This window comes from Pteropus alecto, unplaced genomic scaffold (genome assembly GCF_000325575.1).
Source record: "Pteropus alecto unplaced genomic scaffold, ASM32557v1 scaffold413, whole genome shotgun sequence".
Classification (NCBI taxonomy): Eukaryota; Metazoa; Chordata; class Mammalia; order Chiroptera; family Pteropodidae; genus Pteropus; species Pteropus alecto.
The window spans coordinates 3,617,689-3,635,976 of NW_006434120.1; the positions used below are offsets into that span (position 1 = coordinate 3,617,689).

Consider the following 18,288-nt stretch of genomic DNA (forward strand, 5'->3'; position numbering starts at 1 on the left):
TGAAAGATAGCAATTGAACTGTCAGAGCAGAAAAAATGTATCTGGATCCTTTGGGGTTACTTATAAATGAAGGGAAAGACATAGTCCCTGTCTTCAAAGAATGTATAAATTATTAGGAGGAGAGAGAGGTTTAGGAATTAACAGCACAATAACATTTATAAACAACGTTTCATGCTAGCAAGAGAAAACTTAATAGTTAATATGAGAAACATATCTGAAGATATCTGTGGTGTGCAGGAAAGTAGCTCATTTCTAAAACAGCGAAGCGGCACAAACAAAGGCTTACAAGCTGGGGCTAATGAGCCTTGTAGAGTTCACCATGAGCAAGTTTGTTTGATTAGAACGAAGAAAAGCCAGGGTCTGTGTGGGCCCCAGGCCTGGCTGGTCCCAGGTCTGGCTGTGTTCCAGCCTTGCAGCTAGGAATGGGACCCCAGCTTTAGAATGTTACATTAGTGTAGTAATTCTTCTGACACAATCGACTCCTCCATAGCTTCGTGTGGGCTCCAGGCCTGGCTGGTCCCAGGTCTGGCTGTGATCCAGGCTTGCAGCTAGCAATAGGATCCTGGATTTAGAATGTTACATTAATGTAGTAGGGCGCCGGAGCCCAGCTCGTGTAAGCATGATTCAGCTTATTGTATCACGCATGTGTGGCAGAATGCCACTATTGTTCTCTGACATAAAGCCCATGCAGTCCCCTAGCGCAGAGGTACGCTCCCCCCACAATAAAGTTGGTGCCTACTGTTTGTTTCATTCTCATGTCAGCCCATTGTGCGTTCTTTCAACTGGGCGTCTCACCACCGAAACCTTCCCTTCATGATCAGCTCGGCACTGACACGTGGTGTAGTCGGCGGGGTGAGGTGTGTACAGCCCCCAGCACACCGGATGGTCCCAGGGTGGAGGACGTGTGGCTCTCTGCCTCCTAGTGGTATCCTATGGCCTTGCATCTCGCCATGTGGATGTCCAGAGAGGATTGGGATGCGATGAAGCTGTATCCGGAAGACGTCCGGAAAGCCCTGGAGATGCTGGAGCCAAATATCCCAACCGCTCACTGGAGGCAGCGGGTCAGGGGACCTGGATGTTCCTGGTGGTGCTGCGGCAGGCCAGCCTGGAAGTTCAGGACCAGGCTCAGCAGGTGCAGCAACTGCAACGCCAGGAAGAAGCACTGGAAAGGCGGTTGGCTGCAGCGGAACGCATGCTGCAGGGTCCTGTTGGGTCACTGCCATCAACCCAGTCTGGGAGCCCGCCATTGATACGTGACAGGCGCAGCCCTGCTGATACGGCAGCAGGTTGAAGTGGAACAGCCTTTGGCCCTGGGGATGGGGAGAGCAAGCTGGTGCCACACCCTAGGCTAAAAAGCATATCACCTTGATCCAGTACACCCCCGCCAAACTCCAGGACCTGACGAAACAGGTACGGCAGAGAGCCAGGGAGACAGTTCCAGGGTGGCTGCTGCAGCTGTGGGATGATGGGGCCAAAGGGACTGAATTATCTCCGGAAGAGATAGCTCAGCTACTCTCCATAACAGTGATGCCATTCCTCCGGCAGCGCCTCCAGAATGTGGCGCCTCCGGCATGGGGTGCAGGCAATCACTCCCTCATTAACTGGCTCATGTCTGCTGCACTGACAGTGTGGGCCGACCCTGGGGAGCTGCCAGAGACAGTGAGCAGATGGACCACGTGCTTAGGTCTGGTTCAGATAATTCGAGAAATGGGCATGCGACAGATGATGTTTCGCACCCAGTACACTAGTCCCGATGAAGAGGTATTTACAACCTGTATGAAGGACTTGATCTTGACCTCTGGCCCCGTGGCAGCACTGCTGGCCCCTTATGTGGATAGGTGGATCCACGAGGAGACATCCGCCATGGCTAGGCTGGGGGATGTGGAAGCGAGATGCAGTGAGCATTCCACCCAAGTGCGTGCTGTACCACCCGCTGCACTCCCAGACCGGCCAGTACACAGACGGAGGCATGGCTGAAAACGAGGAGCAGAGCAGCCCCCAGCCAGTTGGGCTATGAGAGTGAGCAGCAGGCAGATGTCATTTGAGCTCCTTGTGGCAGGGGTCAGTGTAGAAAAGATTGAGCAGCAGCAACCTAATGAAGTGCTGCTGGTGCTGTGGAGGCAACTGCGCCCGGACCAGCAATTCACCCTTATTCCCAGGAAATCCACAACCCGTGTGGTGCAGCTGGCCGATTATCTCGCTGTAGGGATTCGGCAGGAACATCCAGTTGGCAGGGGAGCCAGCCGACCTGAGACTGCGGAAGCTGAATAAGGTTACGCTGCCCCTGCATACTGCTGTGCCAAACCTCGCGGACATCATGGACTGGTTGTAGCATGAACTTGGACAATACCATTATGTGGTGGATTTGGCAAATGACTTTTTCTCTATTGCCATAGCCCCCAAAAGTCAAGAACAGTTTGCCTTCATCTGAGAAGGGCGACAGTGGACATTCCTCGTCCTTCCCCAGGGCTATCTGCACAGCCCTACCCTGTGCCATGGTCTCGTGGCTCTTGGGAATATAGCCATGTGGAAACGACCGCCCGCAGTGCACTTGTATCATTACATCGAGGATATAATGCTAACCTCTGATTCTCTTAGAGCTAGAAGCAGCAGTGACCAGCTTGCGAGAAGCTCTCGCCGACTGGGGTTAGGCAGTCAACAAGGACAAAGTCCAGGGACCTGGGTTCTCTGTCAAATTCTTGGGAGTTGTCTGGTCAGGTAAGACAAAAGTAATGCCGGAGGTGGTGATTGATAAGATACAGGCATATCCCCGGCCCGAAAAAGTGGAGCAGTTCCAAACCTATTTGGGACTGCTGGGTTTGGAGAGTGTTCATCCCCCATTTGGCCTCCTCGATGCGACCCCTGCCCTGTCTAGTGCGATAGGGTGCGCAGTGGGATTGGACTCCCAAGATAGAAGAGGCCTTTAAGGCTACAGAGCAAGCTGTAGCACAAGCCCAAACTCCACGTGTAATAGATCCAGCCCTCCTATTCCTGCATACGATGCCGGTGGATGATGCAGGGTTTGGGTGGGGCTTGTGGCAGAAGCATGGTTCCTGGAAGGTGAAAATAGGCTTCTGGTTCCAGTTATGGAAAGGCATGGGAGTGCAGTATTCTGAAAGAGAAACAACTGGCTGCCGTATATGCAGCCCTTCTGGCCAGTGAAGCCATCACTGGCCCTAATCTCATAACTGTGCAGTCCACATACCCCATGGAGGGGTAGCTGTGGTCCTGGGTGAAGACTCCCCATATGAGAATTGCACAGACCCCTACACTGACCTATTGTGGGGGCGCGTACCTGGAGCAGCAGGCACAGTACTCTGTGAATCCCATGTCCGGTCAACTGCACCCCCTATTGGGACGAGTGCAGTTTCAAGCAAAGCTCCTGGTGGAGCCTGCTGAGACGGGAGACATACCAAGTCCCTGTGTAGAGGGTCGGGCTCCCATCCCTGAGGGTGCCTGGTACACAGATGGTTTGTACCATGGAACAGGTAGTGAAATGATGGGGGCACAAGCACAAGTTGCCGTGTCACAATGCCCCTGGTGTGCTGAGCAGCACCCAGAGAGATGACGGGTAAAAAGTACCCCAGGGGTGATGCCCCGCGGGGCTAAGCCACTCCAAGAATGGCAAGTGGATTGTAGGCCCAAGGTAGCGCCCTCTGGGCCAGATCCTGCACCACAACCCTGTAGGGGTAGAGCGTGGGCTCTGGGCCTGGCTGGTCCCAGGTCTGGCTATGATCGCGGCTAGGAATAGGGCCCCAGATTTAGAATGTTACATTAGTGTAGCAGGGTGCCTGCGCCCAGCTTATGTAAGCATGATTACATTTATATTTATCACGCATGTGTGGCACAATGCCACTATTGTTCTCTGATATATATAAAGCCCATGTGGTCCCCTAGTGCAGAAGCGCACACTCCTCGCAATAAAGTTGGTGCCTGCCATTTCATTCTCACGTCGGCCCCTCGTGTGTTCTTTCAACTGGGTGTCTCACCACCGAAACCTTCCCTTCTTGATCAGCTCGGCGCTGACAGCCTGTTAGGAGGAAATGTTGGCACACATTTCCCACAGTGCCAGGCATCATGCCCTGTGCTGCACACACATTTTTTAGTGCCCACGTTTTGTATGTAAGGTAGGCAGAATTAGGCTCAGATAGATTAAATATTTGATTAAAGTTTTGCAGTAGTCAGTGATATACCAACCCAGGACTGTTTTAACAGCTTGCCCCATGTATTTGCCTACTTTATGACCATCGAACACAAGCACATAATGCCGACATACCTCCCATGACAGATTAAATTTGAAAGTAAATTAGGGGAAAAAGGTTTTCTTTTAAATAAAGACCATGACATCAAAACTTTTACTGATAAGCTTTGTTATAGGATGTAACTGAATTACAGTTATCATCCAGAGAGTTGAGTTAGTTATCTAGACCAAGGGAAATCTCTACTCAGTGGGTCTGGGATGGAGTCTTGGCTTCTATGGTTTAAGTCCCCCAGGTGATTCTGATGTGCAGACAAATTTGAAAACTGCTGATTGAGATTTTGTCTGTCAGGCAAGAGTGACTTGGCCCAGGGTTGCCATTACAACAGGAATGGGCACGTTCTTTTTCATCCACATTCAATTCTTCCCTCAACAGGTATTTTTACTTATTATGTGCCACACCATGCTGGGACTCAGATCAAATTCATTATGAAATGTAGCATTATTACAAATCAGGGAATGGTGGTCAAAAATTAGAAATGTGAATGTGAGGTTTTCAGGGCTCAGACATGGTGGTGGGGCATAAAAATCTGAATTGTTTAGTGTTAGGCTGAAAAAAATAACTATCTTTTTTTTTTTTCCATTATTGTACATTCCTACTGATGTACTTATTCAGTTTTAAATTTCAGTGTTTATTCTGAAGATGATGTATGCCCATGTGGTGACTGTGGTTGAAGAGAAATTGGAAAAGCAGACTTTGTGATAAGACGACAGGTAAATCTGGTACAAGTAAAATAGAAGATTCAAATTTATTATATCTTAAGAGGCATTATGGGCTGGAACTAGTCTCAAAAGAGTTTATGCATTTATTCAACAAACATTTATTGAGCATGCTAGGTGCTGGGAATGTGATCGTGAGCAGACACAGAATAGTGAGCTCTTGCCCTCAGAGAGCTTATACTCGATGTAGGATACAGTGGGTTACACTGGGAACTAATATGAAGGAAAAGTACTCTCGGGTGGAATAGGTGGGAGAAATGATATGAGACCCACAGGAGGAGCAGTTACAACTTAACATGCTGTGCAAAGGCCCTGGGGCTAGGAGCACCTGGTGTGTTACTGGCATCAGCTTAGATCACTGGAGTGGGGGAGGGGTAGAAGGCAGTATGCCAGCAGGAAACCACCAAAAGACTTTTTAATACAGAGGGTGAGTGAGATGGGAGGCATGATCCAATTTACTCAAGTAGAATCTGAGAAACATTTTATCAGGAGAGGTAGAAGTGAGATAAGAGGGAGGCAGGAAACATCCACTTAGGCACGAAAAGGGAAGAGCTGGTGAGGATTGAAGTCTGCAGACCAGAGAAACACGAGGGGCTTGTCCTAATGATGTGTGGCTTTCACAGGCGGTCTCCAGTTTTCAGCCTGCTTGGGACTATGCCGATTCCTGGCTTAGGAAATGGTAATTCTTAAGAAGATAGAGAAGACACTGAAGTAGAACTTGAACTAAGGTCTCTATTTTCTTGAACAGAGCACAAGGTTTGCTTCAAGTCCTGAAGTAGCTCAATCTCTTCCTTCATCTGCTGCCGCTTTTCTTCAAATTGATGAATTTTATTCTCTAATGCTAGGAGAAGAAATAAAATGATTTCAGGTAATTCAGCAGTTTTATAAATAATGTACTATTTATAGCCCCTTTCATTTGCAAGTGCATTGTATACAGTGCTGTGCCCCAAATGGAAAGAATCTAGGGTCTTGTGAGAGGGAACTGGTTCTTTCATGCCTTTGCTTCCTCTTCTAATTCAGGATAGAATTCTATCTAGTATTTATTGCACATAAAGCTGGTCAGTAAATCTTTAAAATTTTGTACACATTTATAGGAGAAAAAGTCCCTTTTTGTATCTTAGAAAACTCAAAAGCAGTGACTGTATAACTTTCATGCTACATTATATTTGTTGAGAGATGACTGGAGACAACATGTGGTCAGGGCAAATCTTTCATAAAAAGTCATCCAATTTTTAATGTTACCTAAAAGCTTTTGATTTTATTTAGAAATAAGAAGGCTTTTATTGTAGAAACTTAGGAGGAAGATACTTTAGTTAGGCTTTATAAATTACAGTATTAGTGGCAATGTCATTTTTTAAAAACCTCAAAATTGAAGAATATTAAAATATACATAATCTTTCTTTAGAATACTTGTATACCTGTAGTTAACTTTCTGGAACATTAGAAAGGCTAAATTTAGCAAGAGAGTCTTTATCAGTTGGAGTGTCAAAAGTTAAGCCTTTTTAAGTTTTCATGAGATTCCAAATACTGTCTCCTCCTGTTGTCCTGCCTCCCCAAGTACTACACTGTAACCCAGATACTCCCATTCACTCATCCAGGTAGTGATGTATGACACGTTCCAAACATGTAACTTTTACATAAAAGAAAAATACAGATGAAAGTCTCCTACAAAAAAAGCTTTTTAGAAAAAAAGATTTTAAAGGCTGATTTTTGAAAAACGCAGATATTCCCAATAGCAGTAGGGAGACATTCTCAAGAGCCATAAAAGATACACTATTTTTGGTAGATTAAAAAATTTTTTTTCTGCCGATTATAAATGTAATACAAAATTCAAATAGAAATGTGTAATATAAAAACAAAAATGAAGAAAGCTTGTGTATATTGAGACAGGGATATGAACTAATAGTTTCTCCACAGGGAAAACCTATTGTCTACAATTTCCTGGACAACTATGTCCATGGAAAAGGACAGCGTGTAGGGCGCTGTGTCTATGCAACTTCAGGGGAGCCATCTGCACCAAACTCTGTGTGAGTCTGTGGACCCCGCTCCTGCTGGGATGTGCAATATGCAGCCTGGCCAGCGGTATGTGCGGCAGCCTTGATGGAGAAGTCGGATCAGACTCACAAGTAAGTAGAAATGTAGCCTGTTCTGAAGGCATCTGACACAATGGTGAAAGGAAGGACCTACTCAATAAATGGTTAACATTTTATAGAAAGGTTAAGTCTCTGCCCCAACCAGATTTTCTTCTTTTTCAAAAATTTCTTGGAAAAAAAATTTCTTGGCTATTTTTGCTCATTTTTCTCCATCAGTGACAATCCTCCCTCTGATTAGATCTGAAGATTAATGTTGGGAGAACTGAAATTAGCATACATCATAATGAGAGGGAGGCAAGCAGTGTGGTCTATCACAGCCTGGCCTCCTGAGCAGAGGCCAAAGGAAGCCTCATGTTCCAAGTACGCTCCCATTTTGCACTCAGTTTTGTGTTGTTTCTACACAAAGTATTATGTGTGTGGAAAATATAATGTAGCACTAAAGACAAAGGAAATCACTGTAATTCAGCGACTTCTAGACAGTACTGTTTCCGACTGGGTGCAGTTGTCCTGTGCACATGTGTGCCTCTGTGTATTTATGTATTTTTGACTGTATGTGTAAAGGGTCATACTATTTTGTAGTGGGCTTTTTCATTTAACAAAACAATGGACATTCTTCAATATGATTTTTATCACTGGATAGTATCATTTTAATATATAATAAATATTTATAAACTTTGCTGCTTCGTTGTAACTCATATACCTGCTTGAAAATTTACAAATGTGTCTTCAAACAATCTACAGTCAAAAAGTGAAGTCCCAATTTCTTCATAGTCTGGAGGGAGAAAAACATTTTCAGTTTTAATTTAATTTATATAGATAGAAACACCTCACAAAATAACCCAAAATAAGGAAGAGTGAACAGAGCACTCATCTGCTGTAGAACTTTAGTGTTAGACTCTGCAGCTGCAGCAGCCTCACCTGGGAACTTGTTAGAAATGCAAATTCTTGGCACCTCTACTGAATCAGAACCTCCAGGGGTGAGGCCCAGCTATCTGTGATTTAACAAGCCCTCCAGGTGATTCTGAGGGGCATGCTCAAGTTTGAGAAGTGGTTGGTCTAGACAAAAGAATAAACAAATAAAAGAATGCAATGAATGAGCTTTTGGAAATGTTTGCTCTTAATTTCATTTTTTTGGTTTTGTCCCATAGAAAACAATCCTTTAAAAATAACCATATATTTTATATTGTTGCCTAAAGTATAGACTGTCAAGCTTTTCCTTGTAAAATAGCTATATTTATAATAAAGGTTTTAAGCTCATAGGGTAGGTTATAAGAAGGCTAAGTGGCTATATACCTGTGCACATGAATGGGACTTCAGGTTCCCAAAGAACTAATGAAAGGTAACATTTAACTAAGCCAAATATCAATCAGAACATTAAAAAAATCTTCTATACTTTAAACTTCAACAATACAAAAAAAGACACTTGGTTCATTAAGGAAGAGAATTTTAGTTAAATCAAAATTAACATAATGCTCATTCTCAAATCTTAGCAACAAGTATGCTTGGCTGTGGGGGCGGGGGTGGGGAGTGTGTAATGAATATGAGACTAAATCTGGTTTTGACCGTCTCTTGCTGGTCACTCTCAGTTATGCACCTCTGGAAAACACAAGAAGACCTTGAGGGCATCAGGGTACTTTTACAAAATTAATGAGTTTGTGAATTACCCACGTAGTGTTTTTTTAAAGACAGAGATCTGGAACAATAGATTTTATTTTTTAAAAAAATGAGATAAATAAGGAAAAGAAAAAAGATCACAGAAAGAAAAAGTATAATTTTTTTTTGGTTTTGTTTTACATGTAGGCCAATAAAAAGTCTCTGTATGTAGAAATTTTGCTATTTTAGTACCTGATTCTGAGGTAGTCTCATCCATGAGTCTTTCCTGAATCAAATGAAGTTTGTCTAATATTTCTTCAAATAAATCATTAAGAAGTCCCGCTTCCTTACATTTCTTAAGAAAAGCAACTTTCACAATTGCATCTAAGAATAAGAAAAACATTTTAGAAGGAAATGATCTTAGGGCAGCTTTCATAAAGCACTTTATGTTCATTTCATTAGGCCTTGCCTACTGGTGGATGAGCATATTAGTTAATACATACAGTACCTTCAGCTTTTCTATTAATTGTAATTTCATCATAACTCATATTTTTTTCTAGGTGAAACAGTGAATTGAATGTTACAAAAAGTAAAACTGAAAAACTGCTTAGAATAATTTTCTAAAATTCTCTATGCATATAATAGCTTCAAATCATTGAAATGACAGCCTCCGTCATTTTTTCTGTCATAGTCACTGTGTGTGGGTATGGAATATCTATCTCCTTGAACAGAAAGCTATAATCTGGCTTCAGCTAGCTGGGGAACAGGGGGATCACAGTGTGTAGAGTAGCACAACAGTGGACTCTGAGCTCAGCGACCCTGGCTTCTACATGTTTTACCTATCTATATCTACTTAACTATCTAATCTATCATTTGTCTGTCTGTCTGCCTGCCTGCCTGCCTGCCTGTCTGCCTGCCTGCCTATCTATCTCTCTCTCTCTCTCTCATTTTCTAAAATTCTCTATGCATATAATAGCTTCAAATCATTGAAATGACAGCCTCCGTCATTTTTTCTGTCATAGTCACTGTGTGTGGGTATGGAATATCTATCTCCTTGAACAGAAAGCTATAATCTGGCTTCAGCTAGCTGGGGAACAGGGGGATCACAGTGTGTAGAGTAGCACAACAGTGGACTCTGAGCTCAGCGACCCTGGCTTCTACATGTTTTACCTATCTATATCTACTTAACTATCTAATCTATCATTTGTCTGTCTGTCTGTCTGTCTGTCTGTCTGTCTATCTATCTATCTATCTAACTATCTATCTAGCAAGGCAACCTTTGGTTGACCTCACAGACTGCAAGGACCTTGTCATCTTACAATCCCTTATTTTTTATTTATTTTTTACACCTACAGCACCTGGTCTTCCTAGGTGGTCTCCCATCCAAGTACTAACCAGGCCCGACCCTGCTTAGCTTCTGAAATCAGACAGGATCGAGCTTGTTCAGGGTGGCATGACCACAGATGAGACCCTGGCTTCTATATAAAGAAGTGTAACCTCTCAATACTGAAGAGTGCTAGACCATCCCAACCTAAGTTATTTTGATCTGCTTGGGTTCTGACAGAATGGATAGTTACGATAAATTTTTTTTTTAATTCTTATAATTAGTTATTACAAATCTAGAAGAATAAAGTGGGATACCAACTTTGAAATACATATGTCATCATTTTTGTAAGTACTATAGATCATATTTGTTACAGACGAAACATAGCAAACCTGTGTGTCTGCCATCCTCTTCCTTCATTTGTTTTATGGGTCTATTTAATGTTATTGGTTTAGATAGCTAGAAGGAGAGAAGAATCAAGATTACTTTACACTGATTTTACTATTGGCATTTAATATCACATAAAATGAAAACCAATCTTTCTGTTGCTTATAATTCAACGATATACCTATGGTGAAAATCATGCCCCATATTCATCTGTATTAAATATATTTTTGTTTTGTGTAACATTAAGAGGTGTGACAAGTACCTCATATAGAAATAGCAAAAGGTGAAGGTTGCTGGCTTATATTAATTTTGCTTTTGTGAAATGATGTGTAAAAAACTGCTACAAATCCCTAAAACATTTTCATATGCTTTATACATATCAGTAATCCAGAAAATTATAAGAGTTATAAATTGGGTCGGGTACAGATCATGCAGCTGAGAAATACTTGGCTAGGTCAGGATGCTGAACTGTACCTCTGCCCATTTGAAGACCCCAAGCACCCTGTGGGCTCAGATTCCTCTCACTAATTTGATACCAGGCGATGTGTTATAGGAGCTGTGGGACTGTCACCTCCTGAATTATGTGCTTGGATACCCAAGACACATCTAACTTTTCTTTAATATTCACTTTATTATGTTTCTATCACCATTTCACCTGAAATTCAGAATAGTTAAAAATGAGGACTTTGTAAGAAGAAATTTAAAGCTATAATAAAATTAAGACAAAATACCTGTTTGGGAATGCCTGTTGAGAGACTTTTCATTCCTCTTCTTTTTCTTTTCACTCGTGAAAAATGAGCTAAAAATATAAATCATGTAGAAACCAGATTTCATAAAGGAAAAGACTGATGCTTGATTAAATAAAATATAAAATTCTTATAATGCCAAAGTTATTACAAAGTCAAAAGATATGGCAAACTTAGACTAAATATTTATAACACAGATAAAAGGCCAGTTTTTAAAATATAAAAAGATCTTATAAATCAATAGGAAAAAAACTGAGTAGAAAAATGGGCAAATGGGGAACCCTCTGAGGAGAGAGTTCATTAAATAAGAAAACAGACTGAGTGACAGGAAAACAAATATAACTGATCAAAAGACAGGAGAATATACTCATTTTCACTCATAAGATAGGCAAAATAATACAGAGATAGAATTTTTCACCTATCAGATTGACAAAGATGAAGGTGCTTAATATATAATGTTTAAAAGGATTTGGGTAATTGTGTGCTGCTGGTTCAGCATCTTTGGAAGATAATTAGCCAGTAGTTATCCAAAGTTTCATTGTTTATACTCTTTGATCCGGCAATCTACTTATACGAAGTTTTCCTAATAGTATAGTTGCATAAAGGCACAAAGTTGAATGGAGAAAAATGTTAACTACAGCATTAAAAGTGATAGAAAAACTGGAAATAACCTAAATGTCCATAATGCAGAGACTAGTTCAATTGTGCTTCAACTACAGGACAGAATAATTTATACAATGGAATATTATACAGCCTTTAAAAGTGAGGTAGAGCCATTTGTATTGATATGGAAGGATCTCTAGAATATATTAAGTAAAAAAAGCAAAGTACAGTAGGAGGTGTGTTTGTATACATAAAAAAATTTTGGAAGACTTCAAAAGAAACAACAATGGTTTCCTCTACAGAGAGGATTCGTTACTGACTGTTATAATCTGTTTCTTAGAACTAATACATTATTGTTATCTTTCCCTGTCAATAAACACTGATTGACAAGTGTTTTTCATAGTATATCCAGATAAGTTAAAAGGGTAACGTTTTCAGCCAAAAAAAAAAAAGTCTAGCCTATGCTATAAACCTGAAATTAATATAATATTGACTATCAACTGTAATTGAAAAATCAAAAAAGAAGAAAAAAAGGTGAAGAAATAAGAGGTTCAAATTTCCAGGTATAAAACACATCATGGGGATGTGGTATATAGCATAGAGAATATAGTCAATAATGTAATAGTGTTGTACGGTGTCAGATGCTTGTTGGACATACTATGTTGATCACTTCTTTAGGTATACAAATGTTGAATAACTATGGTATATACATGAAACAAATACAATATTGTATGTTAGCTATATTTTAGTAAAAATCTTTAAAAAATTCAAAGTTAGAATAAAAGATATTGCACTGGAATAGCATTTAGTTCTGAATAGCTTATTTTATGTGTACCCAATTGTTCCTAAGATGTGTAATTCACATCCCTAGTCCAGCTTCATTAGGACCTAAGCTGTGACAAAGCATACCAAATTCCTACTAGCAACACATATTGCGGAAGAATGTGAATTTAGGATTTCTTATTAGTCTTCCCCCAAAACATCAACTCATTATCAAAAAAAGAGGGCAGTGACTGAAAAGTGAGGGTAATGATATTGTTTAGAGAGTGTTGTTTAACACCACAGAATGCATTTGGCATGACACAGAACTGAGTGTTTTCCAAAGAGGTCCTAAATCCAGTCCACAAGGAGTATTCCAGATTTAGTGCTGGTGAGACACTGCTGTTCCAGCAGAACACGGAGGCTATTCATGAATGAAATGTACATCCTATAACTTCACTTAGTCAGGATCCAATTTCCCTTAATTAGAACTCAAATACTAACAATGTGTTCTTAGGAAAATTTAATTCAAGGACCATGTAGTACTTTTATCAATATCATCCTACTGAGGATGATATTCCTTTAGAAGAGCAGTCTAAAGTCAAAGCTTTTTACCTTGTTTTGATGCAGTCTTCTGACTGTAGTGAGGATGGAAGACATCAGACAAAGGCTTTACTGAGAGTAGGTACAGTTTACAAAGAAAAAAAATTAGTACATTGTATTATATACTGCACTAAGAAACTGATAATCTTATAAGCAAGTAAAATTTTAACTCAGAAATTTGTATTTTAATTGAGTGAGGCTACTAAATCAGGGTATTCTATGTCTGACCTAAATGTTTACCTTTCTTTAAACCCACAAAACTAAATTTTAGAGACTTACCATTTTGAGTTCCTCTTGATGGATCATGTTGTTGGCAAAATACTCTGAAAACATGCAATTTCAGAGAACTGTTAAATATCTTTACTTACACTTTTCAAATATTGTGCCTATTTTCTTGTGATTTAAAAAGGAACTAATCTATTTTTCATGATGGTTTCACCCTAAATATTTATTAAAGAAAAAGTCTGCTTGAGATTTCTCATCAAGATGGTGGAGTAAGTAACCACTGTACACGCCTCCTCCCATAACCACATCAAAACTGCAACTAAATTATAGAACCACCATCCTTGAGAACCACCTGAGGTCTAGCTGAATGGAACTCCTATTAACTAATGATATAAAGAAGCCAAAGTGAGACTGGTAGGAGGGGCAGAGACGAGAAACTAGCTATTCCCACAACCATGTGTGGCGTTTAAGTATGGGGAGGGATATCTTGCCTGCGGAGGTCTCCACTGAGGAGTGAGGGGTCCCAACCCCACTGCAGGCTCCCCAGCCCAGAACACCAGTGCCTAGAAGAGGAGTCCCCACACACCTGGCTGAGAAAAATAGCAGGGACTCGGTCTGGGTGAAACGGAGGGCTGCTGTAGACCCAGGCATTCCTCTTAAAGGGCCCGAGCACAGACTCATTCACAAACATTTGGCTTAAGCTCTAGTGAAGAGACGGCAGCCCCAAAGCTGCCAAGGACATAGAGGGAGGAATTAAATTGTCTGACTTCAGGGTAAGGACTGGAGAGGAAGCGCTCCTGGGACTAGAGTGCCAACAGGAGCCATTGTTCTTTTGTTGAGCCCTCTCCACACCCACTGGCAGGCACCAAATCTGAGTCTCTATGAACCTAGCTAACACCATTGGTTCTGCCCTGGTGACTCCCTGAGATCCCACCCAATCCAATTCACAACCCTCCTCCCAAAATCTTTCAGAGGCTAATGCACAGAAGCTGCTGGCCTGGGCCCACACTACAGATGTTTGTGAAATCTCTCAAAGGTCCACAAACTCCAAACAAGCAGGGCCTGGCCTTGGTGTGCCCAGTACCCTTGGTAAGCCGCTCCAATCTTAGTGCTAGTGGGAGCCAGCCTTGGTTCACAGCATAACCACTCCCAGGTGCTTCCAAGCCCAGCACAGGCAGCTATCAATCATAGATCACTTTGTTGCTCCTACCAGGTGGACCTAGGCCAGATACCAGCAGCAGCTAACCTTTGCCTGCACCAGAGCCCATCCCAAGAGGCCTTAGAACCAACGTACCTGGTGGTCGGCTTCAGAGCACCACCCAGTTAGCACCACAAATGGCACACCCAAAGGATAAACTCATCAGGCACCAGAGCCCTGCTAAAGTGAATCCTGCTCTGTAGGGTCAGCCCCTGCACAACAGCTTGCCCACTGTAGTCACAGTCAGTCCTCAAAGCCTGTCAGCCTGAGAGTCAAACCTGCCCACTGATGTGCAACAGCAATCAAGGCTCAACTAAAACAGGACATCACACAGCCTACACAAGGGATACTCCTGGAGCACCTGGCTCAGGTGAAGAGGGAGACTGTACCACTGGGCCCCACAGGGCATGTACTATATAAGGCCACTCTACCAAGACCGGGAGACAACAGCTCTACCTAATACATAGAAACAAACACAGGGAGGCCGCCAAAATGAGAAGACAAAGAAACATGTCCTAATGAAAGAACAGGACAAAACTCCGGAAAAAGAACAAAATAAAATGAACACGAGCAATCTACCAGATGCAGAGTTTAAAACACTAGTTATAAGGATGCTCAATGAACTTAGAAGAGTAGATGAACTCAGTGAGAACTTTAACAAAGTGATAGGAAAGATAAAAATGAGGATAGAAAACATAAAAAGAACCAGTCAGAAATGAAGACTACAATAACTGAAATGAAGAATACATCAAAGGGAATCAACAGATTAGATGAAGCCGAAGATTGAATCAGCAATTTGGAAGATAAGACAGTAGAAAACACCCAATCAGAACAGCAAACAGAAAAAAAAAACTAAAAACATGAGGACAAGACAACGTCAAATGTACCAACATTCACTTCATAAGGGAGCCAGAAGAAGAGAAAGAGTAAAGAACTGAAAATCTATTGGAAGAAATATTGACTGAAAATTTCCCTAACCTGGTGAAGGAAATAGACATACAAGTCCAGGAGTCACAGAGTCCCAAACAAGATGAATCCAAAAAGGCCCACACCAAGACACATTATAATTAAAATGGCAACGGTTAAAGACAAAGAGGGAATCTTAAAAGCAGCAAGAGAAAAGCAATTAGTTACCTACAAGGGAGCTCCCATAAGACTGGCAGCTGATTTCTCAATAGAAACTTTGAAGGCCAGAAGGGATTGGCATGAAATATTTAAAGTGATGAAAAGCAACTACCAGAAAACAATTAATAAAATGGCAATAACTACATACCTATCAAAAATTACTTTAAATATAAATGGATTAAATGCTCCAATCAAAAGACGAATGGATAAAGAATAGGTGGTACATGTATACAATGGAATATTACCTGGTCGTAAATAAGAATGAAATCTTACCATTCGTGACAACATGTATGGACCTAGAGGATATTATAAAATAAGACAGAGAAATACAAATAACATATGATTTCACTTATATGTGGAATCTAAAACACAAAATAAATGAACAAACAAAACAAAGCAGGGCTGGGTAGAAAGATGAAGGGATTAAGAAGTACAAATTGGCAGTTACAAAATAGTCATGAGGACATAAAGTACAACTTAGTGAATATAATCAATAATATTATAACTGTATATTGTGTCAAGGGTGCAAGACTTATCAGGGAGATCATTTTGTAAGTTATATAAATGTCTCACCACTATGTTGTACACATAAAAATAATATAATGTTGAATGGCAACTGTAGTTGAAAAAGTAAAAACAAATTTTAAAGTTAAGCAAAATAAATAAATTAATAAAAAAAGGAAAAATGCTATTTGAACCTGTATAAGTTAGTGTCCTACAGGAAGAGCAGATGGAGCCTCTGCCAGATATCCTCTGTGCTCTCAGACCTTGGATAGGTCAGTATACTCTCTGAAGGAATGAGTGATCACAAGATATTCCGAATGTCACTAGTTCATACATAATGATCAGTGGGATTTAACTATAAACACACCTAAAGATCTAACATCTAAGATATACAACTTTTTTTCTGACTATGCAAAGTTCTCCTGATTTTCAGTAATAAATAGCACAAAATTACATGCATTAATTTGGGGAAAGTAGCTTTCTAATAGAAGAGGCATCTCTCCCAAATTTTAGTTTTGAACTACATGAGCCTGGAATTGTGCCCTAGATAATAAGAAAGTAACAGCAGACTATGACAAAGAAATGGTGAAATTTAAGGAGCTACTCAGGCCCCATTTTCTTTCCAAACTTTCCTCCTCCTCACCCTTCAGCTACATCTCCTTCCTTTCCTATGTTGCTGACCCCCAGGATGCAGCATCCCCTTGTGTATGGAGATGCATGAATACTTCCCATCTCACACCAATTCCCACCTCCTCTATAAAGTCTTCCCAACAACCCCACCCTTCCCCGAATCAAAATTAATCTCCTCACCCTTTGAGTTCTGGTATCCCAGAGCACTTTAGTCTGCCAGGTACTAAATTTTTTTTATTAAAAAAAATTTCAAACATATATAAAAGTGGGAGAGATATGATGAACCCCCATACTCTCAACCATCATTCAGTTTCAACAACTATCAATTCAAGGCCAAGTCAGTTTCATGTTAATCCCCTCTCGTTCCCATTGTGTCATATGCTCCTATTAGTTTTGACCTTTCTAGTCCTTCCACGATGTGATAAATTCTCTGAGATTTAGTCCATGTCTTGTTCCTCTTTATATTCTAACTGCATCTAGCAAGGTGTCTCATGTATAAGAGGAACTCTGAATGTTTAAATTCAATTTAAAAATGCACACAAGTTCACCCACTACTTGATAAAACAATGACAAAATGATTGTTTTATTGAGTATTCTACTGATGTGTGATCAGTATTTTTTTCAAACTTTAAGTTATAGCTGGAATTTGGAGAAACATGGCACTGTGAGAGACGTCTAGATCTCTCCCCTTGAAAAAATAAGCTGAACATCTAAAACTCAACAAAAAACACCCAAATTGCACACCAGCACATCTGAGCATGGGATCTATGCATGAAAGCCACCACAGGTCAGAACCCTGGATATTGGGGAAATAAAGAAATAAAGAAGCTGCCACTCGCAGCCAGAGCTCCCTAAACAGCCCTGCCTGGGATTGCTGTGAACTCCACGCAGCCAGCAGCAGGGCCCAGTCATCAGGGCAGAAAGCAGAGAAGCAGCGACAGCAGAGATTGATTTTTACCAGTCGTTGCAAAGCCAAGGCTGAGCCACAGCTCCCAACCCCCAACCCAGAGAGCCCTTCCCCATATATCTTCTGAGACAGAACACCACACAGCCCCAGGGGAATCTGAGCAAAAGCTACCAAAACTCGTTAACACTGACAGGGACTGAGAATGAGATAGCGAGCCTAATTAAAAATCTATAAGGGAAAAAAAAGGCATTATTGAGGCTTTATACAAAGCAGAGATCCAAGAGGCTTAGACACCATCTACTAGAAACCAAAAGAAAAACGCCTTATTTACAACAGGCTAAAGAGAGACCTTTATATAATAAATCTTCTTTCTGGGGGGGAAAAAAAAACAACAAAATACATTTCCATGAATGCCCAGGCAGAGAAATAGTCCATTAAACACCATGAACAACCAAGGTGATGAGGCATCTCAGAAAGAAAGAGAAAAATCTCCAGAAAGTAAGCTTACAGACATGGAAACATCTGCCTTAAATGACAGAGAATTCAGGATGGTATTTCTGAAAAAAATTCAGTGAGATCTGAAACGAGTTGTATCAACCATTTCAGAAATTGA

At 41.1% G+C, this 18,288-nt stretch overlaps 1 protein-coding gene and 1 pseudogene across 2 annotated transcripts in view; both read right to left on the reverse strand.

Annotated features, from left to right (window-relative positions):
* Positions 1-4,988: 4,988 nt before the first annotated feature.
* The window catches only part of LOC102891996 (histone-lysine N-methyltransferase SETDB2), a 96,718-nt gene continuing 83,418 nt past the window's right edge, over positions 4,989-18,288 (reverse strand). For both annotated transcript variants that reach the window (XM_025044758.1, XM_006909017.3), the window contains 7 exons: positions 13,366-13,409; positions 13,099-13,158; positions 11,107-11,174; positions 10,381-10,447; positions 8,917-9,048; positions 7,772-7,843; positions 4,989-5,819 (listed from right to left, as the gene is read on the reverse strand). In XM_025044758.1, coding sequence (XP_024900526.1) covers positions 5,665-5,819; positions 7,772-7,843; positions 8,917-9,048; positions 10,381-10,447; positions 11,107-11,174; positions 13,099-13,158; positions 13,366-13,409 — 598 coding nt within the window. In that variant the 3' untranslated portion in view covers positions 4,989-5,664. The remainder of the gene's footprint in view (positions 5,820-7,771; positions 7,844-8,916; positions 9,049-10,380; positions 10,448-11,106; positions 11,175-13,098; positions 13,159-13,365; positions 13,410-18,288) is intronic.
* On the reverse strand, positions 10,011-10,129 carry LOC112477481 (annotated as a pseudogene).